General features: G+C 40.9%; 1 protein-coding gene across 8 annotated transcripts in view; it reads right to left on the minus strand.

The window, feature by feature from the left end:
* Positions 1 to 4736: 4736 nt before the first annotated feature.
* LOC131126386 (zinc finger protein 521) overlaps positions 4737 to 17375 on the minus strand; it is a 120093-nt gene continuing 107454 nt past the window's right edge. For all 8 annotated transcript variants that reach the window (XM_058068853.1, XM_058068852.1, XM_058068847.1 and 5 more), the window contains one exon: positions 4737 to 5627. In XM_058068853.1, the coding sequence (XP_057924836.1) occupies positions 5598 to 5627 (30 nt within the window). In that variant the 3' untranslated portion in view covers positions 4737 to 5597. The remainder of the gene's footprint in view (positions 5628 to 17375) is intronic.

Below are 17375 nucleotides of genomic sequence, written 5' to 3' on the forward strand. Positions count from 1 at the left end.
CAGACTTGACTCGGTCAGTAACTGAAAACAACATTGATTATGATTATTAGTATTTTTAAACCAATGGGAGTTCATTTAAAAAAAGATTACATTTTTTTACCCTTATGGCCAAAACGATCCGACTCATGAAAGCCTAATAGGAACGTAAAACCGAGAAATATATTGACACAATGAAATAATCCGATTTTGGTGCACATTGGGTCCCCCAAGTGGCCTTCTTGGGTTAACAAAGTCTCAATGTACTGTTGGCCAGGACTTTGCAAGGCTGTCTAATATAAATATAATCCTGCACATTTGTGATCCTGTGTAACATCTGGCCTCTACAAAAGTGTCCACTTCCATTAAAGGCTGGCTGAGCGTTTTGCTGGTGCTGGTGCAACAACACCACAGAGGTTCTGAGTTATCTCTGAACGAGCCATCCTTTTCTGCCGCTTTCTGATGGAGGAATACTTGGGGGCTGAGTAATTATATTGCTTTAAACGAGCCCCCGAGAACACTCCTGCATGCCAAAGTCTCACACTTGGGCAGAAACACAACACTGGTAGGTACGCGTGTGTGTTATATGTGTGTGTGTTCCTGCTTAGGCTGGCATTAAGAGGCACAGGCCGCCGTGGTTCTGATACGCCTCACAAGTGGATTTAATTAAATCATAAATATGAGCTGGAGGCCGCCACCCAATTTAATGTAATGGATGATATGGGCCAGTCCGTCTTTGGCAAAGCAAAGTTCTGGACCCAACCGAATGCCCTTGAAGCTTATTAAAAGTGCTTGGCACATGAAGATGCTAGCAAAGTTGTTAAATGGATGGCACAGCTTGCTTTCAGTTAATGCCGGACTCCGCCATCTTTGGTTTTCATCAAAGTGAGAAGAATCGGTTTGTGTACTTTTCCTACTCCTTAACCGCTGCACCAAAAGGGTGAAAATTTGGCATTACGCACCTCGACTGTGTTCCATGTGCTATTATTTTAGTGACAAATACATCTCATGGTGGCGTTGTTATTAAACCTCATTTCTCATGACTCGGAATGACTCGGAATGACCCAGTGGGTTTAACCCAGTGGTCGGAAACCCGTGGCTCTTCGGCCTCCATGCCATAGCTCCCACGCCCAGCTCTGTGATTTTTTTTTTTACACCGAAGTAGAAGAAATGTGTGTTTTCAAACAGTGTTTGAAATATCTGACTCACTGCTCGTCCGTGAATGCATCTACACTGCTTTCTGATTGCTGATTGGATGAGCAAAACAAGGGAGAAAGAGTCAGTTTGTTCAGTCAGTGAGACACAAAAAAGACACCTCGACAGTGTGCCATCCATAACCAGGAATACATTCAATAATATATACAATAATATATTTCATATTTATTTGCCTTTACTGCCAATGAAGCTGGAGACAAAATTAGAAAACAACAGAAAACATTATGTTGAAAGACATTTCAACAAAACAAGTGCTTTGCTTTTTTGTAAGAAGGTGGAAACCAATCACAGATGGAGAATAAATGAAAGAATTCTTCCAAAAAATATCACTGCATTTTTACTCAGAATGAAAAAAATATTATTACCATTAATTATTGAGAAAATGAAAGAAATGCTCCTTCCCTGCGGAGACAGTCAAGGACAGGACCGATTGAATAGCAACAAACATCAGAATCGAAAGCGAATTGATGCCATTCATTCAGTGCAAGCATATTGAATTGCTGTAATGAGTCTAATGATGTAAACGATATTGAGCAGACACACTGATGTGCGGATATGTGAACCCTGATGGACTTTTTTTATGTTAAATTGCATGGGAAAGACACAGGAAAGACTCCAAAAAATAGTTCAATATTTTAATAATTTTAAAGTAGGCCTACACATGTAGTCTCCCCTGGATTCTGTTACTGTAACAGTCAAATTCGCAAAAGATTAAAACTTTTTAAAGTATGCTTTTGATGCTGAAGTTTGCCGACCCCTGGTTTAGTCGAATCTCCACAAGATTTGGTCCATACAACTTTAAGGGACTGACAAGCAGCTGTTTAAAATTTGAGCAAGATTGGTTGAAAAACAATACAAGCAAAACTGTCCAAAAGTCACTGAGGATTTGCAAAATGATTATAAAATATCTGCATTTAGTATACTATGTGTAGTAGCATGCACTCCAAAGCTTTTAGCACATATTATTTATTGTATTTATTGTGTTTATTTTTAGTCCTGTCAGCCATAGTATTGTTGCTCTACAGTACATACACTTACATGCAAAACAGATTTTATCTGGCAGGGAAAAGTCTAAGATACTCTTGTTATATAGATTTTATTTGACTTTATTTGATGTCTTGTTGTTATGCAAATTTGGAGAGGCCAGGCTGGAGCAGGAGGGGATAGAAAAGAAGAAAAAAGAAGACAGAACAACAGCAACAGCAACAATTGCAACAACAATTGACATTAACAAAACAACTGCATCAGCAAATGACAGCCATTAGGACCATAATGGAGAAGACTAAATAGTTGTAATTGAATATTAATCATGATAGTGAGCAGATTGACAACACAATTGTCATTGTCATAAAAATAACACAAAACTATAAATAAAGCATTATTTTATTGTTTCATGTTGTGTCCAGTGATTGTATCCAAGCCCTCATTTGTCATTTTATCTTCAATTCAGCAAGAAGGACTGATGGAACCACCAAAACTTCACAAGTGTCCTTTTCATCAATGAATCATGAGACAAGACAGATGTTATGCGGCATGGATTTCATCGCGCAAAAACACAAGAATCTTTTTCTCGGTCTCCTGCAGCTCTGGTGACTCCCTAAATAGACCTCGAGCAAGGGTGTGTGTGAGTGTGTGTGTGTGTCTGTGTGGAATGGGACCGCACGGGGTGATGGGTAATGGAGTCATTAATAACACAGACCTCCCTTAAGAAGCTCGGATGTTCGTTAGCGAGAGCCACGAGGGAGCCACGGTAGAAGAGAAAGCAGTTAATGGTAAAATGACTAAAAAAAGAGGCGTGTTTATGTTGATATAGGTCCAGTCTGATGGGGGTCATGTACTGTATATAGAAACAACCCGGACTGTCAGAAAAAGTCTTTCAGGAATAATCAATGGACCCTCAGGTTTAAAGCTAAAAAGATATGCGGACGTTCCTTTGTTTTGGAAGGTCAACAGTCAAGGAGCAGAACTGATATGTTTGATGATTTAATTCCAACTTTGTATCTCCAATACATTAGTACGATGTATGCTATTTTGCACATGTGAAGGTGTGTGTGTGTGTGTGTGTTGCATGAATGGGACCTCCTTCCGCATGCAATACAAAGATGGCTGGCTGCCCGTGGTTTTAAGTGTGACAACCAAGCCATCATCTCTCCCAATTCTGTACTCTTTTCCCGACACAAACCTAACAAGGGAACAATAATAATAATAATAATAATAATGCACGATACACTTATGATATTACATAGATGAGCTGTGTCAGAAATGTGGCCTTTGCCAATGTAATAATGCTGAGTTAATTAAGTTTGCTGTGTTGACTGTACTGCATTTTACTGAAAGATACTGTATTTCTAGTCTATGTATTACTACTGAAGAAAGGGAGGGGCAAACCATATTGATCCAAATATAAGACAACCCCTCTTTTTCCAAAACAGCTGGAATAGGTGCAAAAAAAAAAAACGGAGAAAGCAATGCAAAACAAGGGTTGTGTTCATTTATTTAACAATTTGACTATGTTTCACTGCCTGTAGGGGCGGTCCGAAGTTCAACAATTGATCAATGTTAGTACGTTTAACATTAATGCAAAAGTTCCCAGCATTGATGCTAATGCAAAAATGCAGTAATAAATGTGTTTTGTAATGTATGTTACATCACATTGTATAGGTAGTTATTTGCTAGTGCACAACATAGACCAAAAACATGCATGCATCTGTAAAGTAAATACAGTGTCACTCGCTCTATTCGCTGTTTCATGTTTTTTTTTTTTACATACAGGCCCTCTAAAAAGAATTGCATTGTGGGGAGTTGAGTGTTTCACTTTTCAATCGCTCGTCTGTCTGCACCGCTCATTGTCTTCGGCTCCTGATTGGCTGTACACCATTGTCAGTCAATCTCCTTCTTGCTGCTTTGCCGTGTCTCGCTAGCTTGCTAACTTGTCAGCTTACAGTGGTGTTTGTACTCTTTATTTTCAAATTTCGCTGACAAAACCCACAATGTCAAAATGTTCTAGGACGAGAAAGCTAAAATAAAAGAAGGAAAAAAAAAGGAATAGGTGCAGATTCTGGAAGACCTAGAACACTTTCTGTACTGGCTATTGTGTGTACCTGTTCTATAGAAGTCCACCACTCAATACAGGGCACAAAAATGAGAATGATGACTGAAAAATTGCGGGATCTTTCTGGAATCTTTTATGATAAATACATGATTTTCTGTCGAGTATATGTTGACCTTGAACGAGATCATCCCACACTTTTGGAGTCACAAACAAATTGATACACAAAAGACAGAAGCATTTTCGTCATACTTTTTAATATTTCCATCACATGTGCAACACAAAAAAATGAGGTCTGTCCAAATACAGAACTCCATATTTGTACAATACATTGGAGTAACATTGGAGATAAGTGTCTCTCTTGCTGCAGGAGATGGTGATTTCCTGTAAACTGTGTACGAACGATTCTCAAGTCAAAATGTCAAAACATTAAAGTTCATACAAAAGTGCATCTCGAGTTTAATGAATGCAAAACATTTACACAACCGAATGTTTCTTTTCTTTTCTTTTCTTTTTTTTTTAAACATTTGATGCCACAGTGGCTTCCAGCTTGAACAGCGAGAGGAATGGGGGACAAAAAGTGGGCAACACTCGGCCACTCTCCAGGAGAGCCGGGAAAAGTAAGTAAAATACATGCCTCATACAGGCTGGGACTGTATTTCCGTATATATACTGTATCATAACCCCCCGGATTTAAATTGAATTTCACTCAGCCACTGAACAAATGTAAAGATAACAAAACCTTTAAGAAACAATTCCAGTCATCTCCAGGCTTTGAGGAGCAGTAAACGTCAACAGTAGAAATGTACATGTTGGGTCAGATGGTGTGTTCCAAATGCGTGTCACTACATTTGCATATATCAGCATCCTGTCCCGCTTTGCACTCCATCTTTACACTCCTGGCCGAGATTCTGGAGACTGGATCCTTGAGGGTCCACCCTAATGATTGACCATGCGCAGGATGTGGAGCGACACGCTGCTGATGCAAACACTCCTCTATTTGAAATCTCCTTTACACAAATCCAATGATTGATTTTTTAAGTCATTATTTGCAGACATTTTCAACTGTACATTGGCAAATACTGTATAAGCAATATAGCTGTAAGTTAAGCAACACATGAAGTCTATGTACAAGCTTGTTTATTTGTTTTTTTTTAAAAGCAAATAAGGGTCCATGTCCTTTTTTATTGGCCCTTTTTGCTCACATCTCTTTATATTTTCTTTCTCGCAGTGGTGCTGGATCCTCGCAGTGCAGCTGAATCCTTTAAGCAAGACAACGAGTGGGGCCGTCTGTAATTGGCGGTCAGGCTGTATTCTCGGCATCACGTCCCGCTTTGTGTCGCTTGTCTTTGCCACGTTAGCTGCTGTGCTGAGTCAACGTGTGGTTCTGCAAGGACACAGAAGGAAACATGCTTAATGATGGCTCGGTGTTTGGTCACACTGCTGTCCCTTGTTGTCAAAACCAGGACATTTCATTAGTGTTTTTGTATGGTTGCATTTGTGAGCAAGACTACACACAAAGTGTTTTATTTCGAACTTTCCCATTTTTTTTTGGAACTTGGAATGTTTGGTTTCCTCTTATGATAATTTTCTTTTTTTTTCAGTGCCAGAAAATAAGCTAAATTTTACTGTGTGCTTTGAATGGGAAAAAGTTACACTAAAGTATTGATAAATTTGTGCCAAAAAGGTTTTGTCATTAGGAACAAGTGTGTCACTTTCCAATTTTAGGGTACTTTTACAGACAACTCCATAAAAAATGCTAATTGAAACTTGGTAATCAGGGGTTTTAATGACAAAAATGGTTATTAGTATTGATTGGTCTTGATCCAAATTAGAACGGTTCAGCAAGGTCTAACTTTGTCCCATTCTCGTTAACTCTCCTAATGGATCGCAGGAGGTGACTGTTTATTCGCCAGCTCGTTAGCATGACTACTACAAAATTAAAACACTTCATATTTATCCATGAGGAATTTGAGCCCAATACCGGTTATTATGGCTTTTTGGTGTGTGACACCTATTCCAAAAGGAAGGAGGACCCTAAACAATGTCTACTAAGAGGAAAAGACTCATTCAAAGCAGCAAAACTTGTCAAGGTTAAATGAATATTTTGTTTTTTTTTATACTTAAAGTAAAAGAAGGGTGGTCTTATACTTCTTATACTATATCCAGTTCTGATCTCTTTGTTTTTGCATCCTTGGTAAAGTTCTGTTTTGATCTTCCTGACATTTCAACATCATCACCATCAGGCTATGATTATCTCCAATCCAATTAAGTTGCACCTGAATCAGATGTGTGCGCTGGCTGATCGATACTCTGCGGCTGTGGGATTAAGCTCGGTAAAGTCCAGTTCTGACAGAAAATGCGCAGCACCTCTGATAGATGATAGATAACACCCCCTTTCCTCCTTACCAACCCCCAAAGCTCAGAAATATTCCATCCCAATCAAAGGCTGTGACCATGGAAACACATCCATAATGAGGTGCTGACACACAATATTGCCTTGGAGTATATATACTACAAATATACAAAGTACGACATGTAGACCGTATGGGCTCAGGTTGGTTGTTGGTTGTTTCTACCTCATTTATGCACACACACACACAGATCATTGTGAAGTGGTTGTAGTGGGGCAGCTGTGCCAGGTTCTTTAAAGGGAGCGTGGACCAGGGGGTGTGTAACTGGTGTCCCTGGTGGGCAGAATCCAGGTCATCTTTTGAAGTGACTGCTAATCCCTTTAATGCAAACTACATGCCCCACTTGCTGCGCTCTGTTTAAAACACGGCCTTGGACTTTGTCAACTGGCATGGACTCGACACACCTGTCACACAGTCACTAGAGCACACACACACACACACACACAGGAAGCTCATTGGACACTTTATTAGGTACACCTGCACCTGTGCTTGTAGTTTGCAACGGAGTGGAACAGCACTGCACCATACTGCAATCTAATGGTCACTTTATTTACCTACATGAGTACATGAGGGCGGTTATTGTTACTTACTTAGTTGTAGAAATACTACCAGTGGTATATCTGTTAATATTGCATATATACCATAAACAAACGTGATAGTGAATTTCCATGAAGTAGGAGTTATTCATAAATTGAATATTTTCATCGATACATCATACAAAACCTTTTTACTATATTCACTTTTACACTCATATTACCCAATGTAGTAGACATAATAAAAATAAGACATTACAAAGACTGGCATGTTAGCATTGACAGCGTACTTCCTGAGGTGGCTATTGTCTCATCAATGTTACTGACACCTAGTGACAAGTATAGACTAGTAGTTGTGGTTAACGACAGAGTCATGACGCACTTCAGTCATTTTACTAACAAGCAGAGAACATACGTATATGCAGGAATACAGGTGCTGCTGTCGGCCACAACTCACACCAGTCAGCGCTCTCCCCACACTGCTAACCAAAGATATAGTCTCTAACACTAAGCTAAAGGAGTCAACTGCACGTAGCTGACATCACACACGTCACTTCCCAGGCCCATCCATCCATCTTCTATGCCTATGATGATCTAAAACACTACCCAAACGTCTTCCCATGGATACAAATACTTATGCTAGTTCTGTCAGCAACATAGCGACAACGCTTACAATGTCCGCTCTCATTGGAACGGCTGTGTCTTCCAGCACAAGACATGTGCTCCAGTCCTCACGTAAAAAAATGCTGATGGCAAACAAGCATCTTGTTGAGTTTTTGTCATGAAATTGAGAACTAGGTATCCACTTTTCAGTCTGTGAATGACGCTGAGACGAGCGGCTAGCGAGGTTTTGTGTTAGTCTGCCAGATATTTATAGTTTTTCATGTTAGCTGCTACAATAATAATATTGCTGTAGCGTGGTTAATATACAAGTCAGTTATGTAAATGGAACACTGTTTTGTTGCGTTTTTGTGAGGGATTTAGCGTCAAAATAGTTATTTCCCATGACCTTCCTTTCTTAGCTAGCTCATATTAACTCGTTTTATCGTGCGAGAATGCACAAAAAAACAGCTGTAGTCATGATTTAGTCACAAATAAATTTCTGAAAAACCATGATAGATTGAGGTTACAATGTAGTGAGGGATGACTATATGTACGTATACGCTACATACATTACTTTATGTATGTATGTAGCGTATACTTTATCACTATTGCCATTGTCATGTAATTGTGCAGGTGTACTGTTGATGCTCAACAATTGAAAATAGTAATAATATTGAAAATATAGCTTCATCAAGCGTCGCAGAGACAAAAAAAGGTAGAGAAAATACAACAAAAGTAACAAACAACACATATATTGAAGGCGTTCAAGAAAGGGTTTAAACATAAATAAGTGAAATTAACCTAAAACAGCAAAACATACAAATGGAGAAGCCTATTATCGTCATTTTTTTAAATTAATTTGAGGACGTTTACCGGGGCATCCTTCAATTGGAGCCCTTTTGGGCAGCACTGGGGGTGACTATTAACCCCCGTTTGCATTCCTTCCCTCCCTCTTTTACCCTTTCAGCTGCCTCCAGATAAAGCGTTTAAACACCTCAACAGCTTTCCCTTCAGCCGCGGCGATTACTCCTCGACAGGTGGGGTAATAAGCAGTTTGACGGGGAGCAGGAGAGTGACCCCCATCCTGCCTCCCTGGATGTTTTTTTTTTTTTTTTTTTTTTTAAGGCTCCTCGCAGAAATAAAGCTCCTTTAAGTGAGTCTGGGAGGAGACTCCCTACGGGATGTTCCCTCCCCTTCTACCCCTCCCCCGGTGAAGACATCTTCGGCGTTGCTGAGGAGGGACATGAGCACGGCAACCTTATTAATGAATGCGGCCCATTACCCGTCAGCCTGACTCCTCTGCGACTCCCAGAAGCCCCAGCAGTACGTGACTTCAAATGGCAGGATATTGACACGGAGAGAGCAAAGCGGCTAAGACCCTGCGTCTCTGTGTGTGTGCGTGGAGACAGCAGAGAAAGAGAAACAGAATTTGTGCACCTTGGTGCGAGTGTGCCAGCCTTGGTGTGTATGTGTGCGGACCCCAAAGGAATGTAGCTCCTTGGATATAATGTAGGCCTCGTAACAGCTATTAGAGGGGAAAATAACCCCTCTGGGGAGCAGCTCCTACCGCCACCACCATCACTGTATGTGCTCTAACATAGCCAACACACACACTATTCTTACCTTTTCCTTAAACACACCACTAGTTTTCACACTGAGGGCTTTCTCAAGGACGATGTTAAACGACTTTGGTGGCAACCATGCAGACTAAAGGGAAATGGGGAGCAGGGGAATGAAGGTGGTGTTGAAAAGATTGAAAGAAAATGATACCTTTATCTCTGCGGATGCCACATACTTGCTATTGTACTGTAAGTGAAGGAGAGTTTAAACTCTGGTTGAGCATGCAATAAGAAATGAGATGTGGAACACAAGAAAATGACCAAAAAGTCCAAGCAGGATGTCACTAATGGTGTCACACTAGAATTACTGCAATTTAGGATTAGATGGCCTCCATTAAGCCTTTTAGCGCTCGTCTCAACGCCCAACTTCGATGGCATCCTATTCCCCCCAGAAACTCAGGCCTTTTTTCTCCAATTCTCTCTAAACGTTAATCTCCTCCTCCAACCTTTCAACCACCTGCCGGCCACACAAACCTGCTGCAAAGTTGTCCCGAAACCACAGCAGTCACAGCTAAATCACATTGTTCAGTATAGTAAAAGCACCAGTTTTGGGCCATTATTATATATGTTATTTTAGCAATACCTTAACCTTTAGGAGGGTAGGATTTAGCGATTTTAGTCACTTATGTTGTTTACTTTTAAATTTCATAACACAAATTACTTTAATGAGGATGACGGTTGTCGAACGCAATGACCTTGATACAGCACTATTTTTTAACGGATGATAAATGTGCGCACGTCCTGTTTGACCCTTGGCCCATACCGTAGCCGTAGATATGGAGCCACAAGCGGGAAAAAATAATGAGCAAAAATGGACAAAGCAGCCCAGTGGCTGGAGACCCCTGCCTTACAGCATGCTTGGGGATATGAAATGTTGTTTTATGTATTTGAAAATACTGTAAGAATGCCACTATTATAGAATTGAATATAGTCATAATTAAAGCTGGTTTTCTGACGGATATCCAATACAATATTCCCTTGTTTATTGTGGAAAACTCATTCAGTACAGAAAACATTTTTACATATTTTTCTCATGACGAATGCCCGATTATTCATTCATTCATTCATTTTCTACCGCTTATCCTCACGAGGGTCGTGGGGGTGCTGGAGCCTATCCCAGCTGTCTTTGGGCGAGAGGCGGGGTACACCCTGGACTGGTCGCCAGCCAATCACAGCCAATTAACCTAGCATGTTTTTGGAATGTGGGAGGAAACCGGAGTACCCGGAGAAAACCCACGCATGCACGGGGAGAGGAATGCCCAATTAGAACAACATATTTATACATCTTCTACTTTTTTTGCACGAGAGGCAAAAAGAGGTAATGATCACTAACACTTCAGAGCACTTTAAACAAAAAATGCTGGTAACTATACCATTTGGAAGTTACTCGCATTTGTATCAGAATTAATCAAAGTGGTAAGTATAATACTGTGGACTAATCCAATCAGTGCAATTATAAACTGGGCCCATTCAGCACGTCATGCAGGAACGCAGCATGAAGGAAAAATATCAGATAAGTCTTAAAGGAAGACGTCTCACTCCTCCCCTTATTGCAAATTGGTTGACAAATAAAGTGATATATATCGAGCGATATTACTGGGTTGATATTTTTAACTTTAAATAGTTTTTACTTGAAAAGTACCTTCATCATGCTATGCCACCTACAGTATTATGCTGTGCTGTGTAGACTACCGACGCAGAGTCCTGGACTCCAGAGAGAGATTACATGCGGTATACACACATCCAGTTTGTTTGTATATGTATCTCTTTAGCTACTTCCTGGTCCCTGAAGGATGACATCACAATTCAATAAAGATCCTCACCAGAATGTTAAGTCCACCAGGGAACCTTGCCAAAAGTTTGGTGCAGATCTGAGGCAAAAAAATAGATCAGGGTAAAGGTTTTTGCTGCTCAAGTGACTATGAGATGGAACGCTACAATCCATCCCAGAATCACCACAGCTCCTTCCATCCAACATCTTACATCAACCTACTTCTACACCACGTAAAGACGGGCAGCACAAGCAGTTTCCCTCTGTTCCCTGGATGCCACAGCTCAACCCCCACTTTCATCTGATTACATCACCCCATAGCAACCCCCTTCAGGGCAGAAGAGGAGGAGGAAGAACACCCTGCAGCATGCAAACAGGTGCAACATGTCTTACGGAATTTAAGGCTGCTTTGCAGAGGGAGAAGTTTCAAACTAAGAGCAGTGGTGTTATAAGAGGAGTATCTGACTCATAAGAGGAGTTGATATATGAACTAATCACTCTTTACGTGGTAGCCCGTTGCTGCGGCCTCCATCGAGAGCTTTCTCTCTCCAGTGAGGCAAGTGAGGTGAGCGGCTTGCATCAGTGCCGCAGAGGAAAGACCGGACGAAATATTCTCTCTTCTCTTTCATCTGAGCGAGCTGCATTAGACACAAGCTCTTATTGTCCGACATCACAGAGAGGGAAGATGTTGGGCTTAATTGCGGCTCTAACAATGTTTGATTAGTATAATGTTAATACGTGCAGAGAGCCCTGTGTCTGCACTCCTGACTGCTGTTATCCAGCATGTTACACTAAACCCAGGCTTTAGCCACTGGTTAGAAAGCTGGATTTATGCTGGCGGTTTGCAACAAGCCTCAAGTTAACAGTGCGGCTCATTATTACCAAAAATATTGCTGCTAATACAGTATAATTACACTCACTAGCCACAATTTAACAAGTAGCGATACTACAGCTGGATTCAAAACAACCTTAAAAATGTAATAATTGATCCCAGGGAGGTATTAATATACAGACACATCATCATCAGTATTGTTTTATACATTTTTGCATCTAATCTAACAGATAACCAAAACATTAGAAACATATCTCAGTCGGGTGTGGTGCAGTTCTGCAATAAATAATAATAATTATGCTACTGCTACAATGACTTGTTACGTTTCAGGTCCACTATGTCCACTATGGGGGGCGGCACGGCGGACGAGTGGTTAGCACGCAGACCTCACAGCTAGGAGACCAGGGTTCAATTCCACCCTCGGCCATCTCTGTGTGGAGTTTGCATGTTCTCCCCGTGCATGCATGGGTTTTCTCCAGGTAGTCCGGGTTAATTAGCGACTCCAAATTGTCCATAGGTATGAATGTGAGTGTGAGTGTGAATGTGAGTGTGAATGGTTGTTTGTCTATATGTGCCCTGTGATTGGCCGGCGACCAGTCCAGGGTGTACCCCGCCTCTCGCCCAAAGACAGCTGGGATAGGCTCCATGAAACTATTACCATTGTGAGCTATGAGGCCCTCTCTCAGGTACAACACCAGTGACCTCTGACTTCAAACATTGTATTTCTGAAGGAAAATTGCCATAAGTAGCTATCTTTTAATTTAAGTGTTATCTCTTTTGTGCATCAAAGAGCTCAGCGATGGCCAAACCGCATCGTGGTTTATCTGCAAAAGTTCCACTTGTGTTTTAGCGATCACAACTCCTGCGTGGAAGAAAAAAAGACAAGGGTGTTGCATCCGGCCTTGAGCTTAATGGTGTGTTGAACTCGCTCCAGTATTGACTCGGAGCATTCCCTGCAGTAAACCTTCCCTGCTTTGACCTCAGGCCAGGCTTACTGCTGGCCAAGCGAGCCAATGAAGAACACAATCAAACAAATAAATTCATTAATAATATTGGAGCAGTTGGTATTCTCCACAGTCATCATTTATCGAACCGTGGAGAGGGATGACCCACCCAAAACACTCGTGTTGTGTCACAAACGGCCTGGTTTCCTTGGCAACAGACTGTCTTGTTTGAGGCGAGGTGCCCGGGGAGTCATGGCGGTACTGTAACAGCAGCCGGCTCGGGGCGCAGCTGACAACAAGAATGGATCTCCATGGTTTCCTTTTGTTATATTCCCACTGAATACTTGCGTATAATAACAACTGTGTAATGCTCAAAATGGCATTTGACAAGCGAATGTTTCCAGAGATGACAGACCGCCTTTTTTGGTTGTTTTGTTGCACTGAATGATAGTCATTAGCCTGTCTAAGCAGACAAGTGAATGGTGCAGGAGAGGGGCAACGCGGTGATCCCGCTGTTTGACTGAGGTAGCAAAACAACTGCACAACTGCTGTGTTATTATGGGGCCTCATTAAGTGAGGAGAAGGTGGGAGACGGGCGGGCGAGGGGGAAGCATCAGCGAGAGGACCGGCGAGAGCGAGGAAAAGAAATGAAAAACACAAGAGAGCGATACAAAGTGTATTCTGAGGTGATGGCAACACACACAGATGCCTTTCCAAAGCCGAAATGAAGACGATGACTAAAGAACCCAATTAAGGGCTTTCTTAGGGGAGCCATCTTGGGAGAGGGGGTGGGTCTTCCTGGGACATGAGCCCTGGGCTACATCCTCTAATTAGACAGAGTGAGGGGGGAGGATAGCTGCCTGTCACTGGGAGGGAGATGGGGTCCGTGGGGTTCCGTGTGTCAGTCCCAGAAACAAAACACAATTACTCTCACATTTAACCACTTCAGTCAGGGACACACATTGACACCCCTTTTGCTCCACAACAGCTCCACTGCTAGACTGTTTTCTGACCTTCTACGGTCTGCACTCATGTTTCATCACCAAATGAGAGTGCGAATGAGAGAATAAGCTATGTGTTGACTGAAAATGACACCACATTTTACAATTTAAGAGTTACATTTCTATCATATTATTGGAATTCACGAGGGAGAGAGTCACGGTTCCTACTACCGTTGAACCTTTAAGGTCCGAATGCTAGTTCTGAATTTTTTCCATCTGAAAGAATGGAAATAGAAAAAGTGAGTTTCAGGGGCAATTGTAACTGCACGGGGACAGGTCAAAGTGTAACCATTGTAAAACAATGTAAAACATTGTTTCAGTAACACTGGGGTGGCCAAACCTTTTCCACAGGAGGCCACTAACATCGAAGAAGACAAGTGTGGGAACTGAACTGTTTTCTGTATTGGAATTGAGTACTCCTGTTGGCGTTCAAGGTGAATACAGGGGTGTTATTTAATGTCTAGCAGGCTCTAATAATGTTAAAAAACTGTAATTAGAATGTTGTAAAGAGGTCGTCTAGGCCCCAACTACAAACATATTTGATTTATATCTATTTATGTCTAAAAACCTCAGGTAGGGTTTAACAAGAAGATACTGATGTTTGGGTTGGTCACCTGTCTCAAGCTCGTTTTTTAATGCACAAGATTAGACACATGCAATCCAGAAAATGATATGTAAATGTCACAAAAAAGTGGGCTAATAAATTGACAATAAAAGCACAAATACTGCGGATTTCAGAAAATAACAGATGGAATGATACTGCACTCTACAAGAAGCAATGAAGTCTGTAAAATTAAATAATTAAAAAAAAATCCAAAATTGTTAACTATAATGATGAAAATGGTAATATTAATGATGATTATAAAGATGGTAATAATGATAAAGATTATAACAATAATGATAATAATGATAATAACAATAATAATATTACAATGACAATAATAACAAAGGAAAACAAGACAGTGGCATGAACATGATTATATCTTGCAAAAAGAGGTAGGCATTTATAAGCTTTTGCTTCAGCCTACTCCTTTTGGGCTTGTGATCAGATAGCTGAATACAGATGTAAATAATGGAGAGTTGTATTTTGATTGGTGTGGGAGATGCACTGTGGTGTTTCGTGTATTTGCCCAAATAAATTAAAAAAAAAAATATATATATATATAAAAAAATAAGGAATGCTATTTTTTGGGAAATTCACTTATCACGGTTGAGTGTGGTCCAATAAACCACAACAAATACTGTATTGTTGTTATTATTTTAGCCTCTAAATAGTATTAGAGTACTAGTAGGTAGCAGAGATGAGGATGCTGAGATTCTCATTGGGAGTGACCAGGATGGATAGGATCAGGAATGAGTACATCAGAGGGACATTGCATGTTAGAGGCCTTGGAGATAAAGTCAGAGAGGCCAGACTGAGATGGTTGGGACATGTCCAGAGGAGAGATAGTGAATATATTGGTAGAAGGATGCTGCCAGGTAGGAGGCGTAGAGGAAGACCAAAGCCCTCAAAGGGATTGAAAGTACTCAAAAATGTAACAAAATTTGCGAGTGTGTGTATTTTTGCAAAAAATTGTCATGTTTATCAGCATGGAAATACAGATGGTGCTGTACTTCAGAATTTTGGTTGTTGTGGATAAGTATACGCTCCCATAAATTTATTAAAATCTAACTTTGGTCCACAAACACCTATAGTAAAAAGACACTATATTATGAAGGACATATGCCATCCCAGCAGCACTTTGGGCAGCCCTATATAAGGAGGAGACCCCAATTGTGTATTTTCACAACTATGTATTTATAATTATGTCATTGTACAATCCGATTGCTCTGATGTAATGAATCTATACTGTTCACAGCGACCAGGGGGCTTATTTGTACGCCACCAGGGGATTGCATTATGTTATTTTCTTGTGCATCTTAGGCTGTTTATTGTTGCCTTTGAAAATTAATAGACTTGACAGCAAATTAAACCATGTGTATTTTCCTGAGAAGCGCTGCAAACAAATATTCATTCCTCCCATTTGCTAGAAAAGTCAAGTGAGAAAGTGAAGACGACATGTTTGAGGAAGAGATACGCTGATGGATTCGGGCACAGTGCACCGAGCATCTCCTCTTTGTTTGGATTTAACTTTCCCTTGTGGTGCAACAGAAGAAGAAAAAAGCAAGCTCAAAGGCTTCTGGGAGTTTTTGTCATGTCTCCCTCCAGACAATGTGTTTGCATGCACTTATCACACCCTGGGAGAGAGCGCCACAAAGACAAACACACACATTTGTGAGCACGCTGAGAGGGAGAATATCCTCCCAGGATCACGAGGTCTGTCATGCTGTCTAATTCTGATCCACCTACAAAACTAGAACGCTACGATGGTGACACATCACTCGCCATCTGAGGATGTTTATGTCCCGATTTGCAATGCCGACTAATGTGTGCACATTGTTGTAGATAATTATAAATAAACTTAAATATTAATGATGGCTCCCTCACAAGCACGTTTTTCTCGTCATTCATTCTTCTTTTATTGCCTTTTTTTTGGGCCCTGCGACATTTTGAAATGGTGACAGTATCACCTGGGGTGATGAAGAAGAAAACAAGTTGTCATATAAAAGGGAAAAAAATACATATACAACTTTCAAAAGCGTGAAGAGCTGTCACAGTCGGATAGATCAAGATATTCCAGGGAAATGGGGTGTTTGAAAGGCGCTTAGGGACAAACACAGCCAGCTTTGCTTTTGTGTGACACGTTTGGGACGCAGGGCGTTTGGGGTGTTTTTGGGGCATGTTTTAAAATTCAGTCAACTTCATGGGGACTTTTGGTGTCTGTGCTTCATACTGAGTAAACTGAGGCATGCAGAGTTCATTCAAGGCGATGGTGGTAAAAAAAAAGGAGACAACGGCCATCATGAATGCTGAGAGACAGTTACCATTGTCATTAAATATCAAAAGCTGAATAAGAATATCAGGTTTATACGCAATGAAATGTGAAAAACATTTTGCTGTGAATTCACTTCTGTCTTTGGCAAAAACGTGTGCACTCAAACCAGGTTGGGTCTATTTTTCCCCTGATAGCCTGCAATCACACTGGATTCATTGATGCTTCAACACATTTACTGACTGTATACCAGTGGTTAGCAATTATTTCCTGTCATGCCCCCCCCCCCCCCAGGGGACAGAAATGTTTTCACGCGCCCCCTCCCCGATTTGAAATACTATTGAGAAACTGATATAATACTGTATTGTAGTACTGGGGGGTTGGCGGCTCGCCCCATTTTTTGAGAAGCACTGCTGTATAACCTTGCTTTAGAATCGCATACTGCATTATTGTAATTTTATGAGTTTAGAGTTTCTATTGTAAAAGGTGGTGGTAATAATTAATAATAGGTGGGACAATCTCATTGATTGCAGATGTTCTGTGCA

This window comes from Doryrhamphus excisus, chromosome 3 (assembly GCF_030265055.1).
Source record: "Doryrhamphus excisus isolate RoL2022-K1 chromosome 3, RoL_Dexc_1.0, whole genome shotgun sequence".
NCBI classification, from domain to species: Eukaryota; Metazoa; Chordata; class Actinopteri; order Syngnathiformes; family Syngnathidae; genus Doryrhamphus; species Doryrhamphus excisus.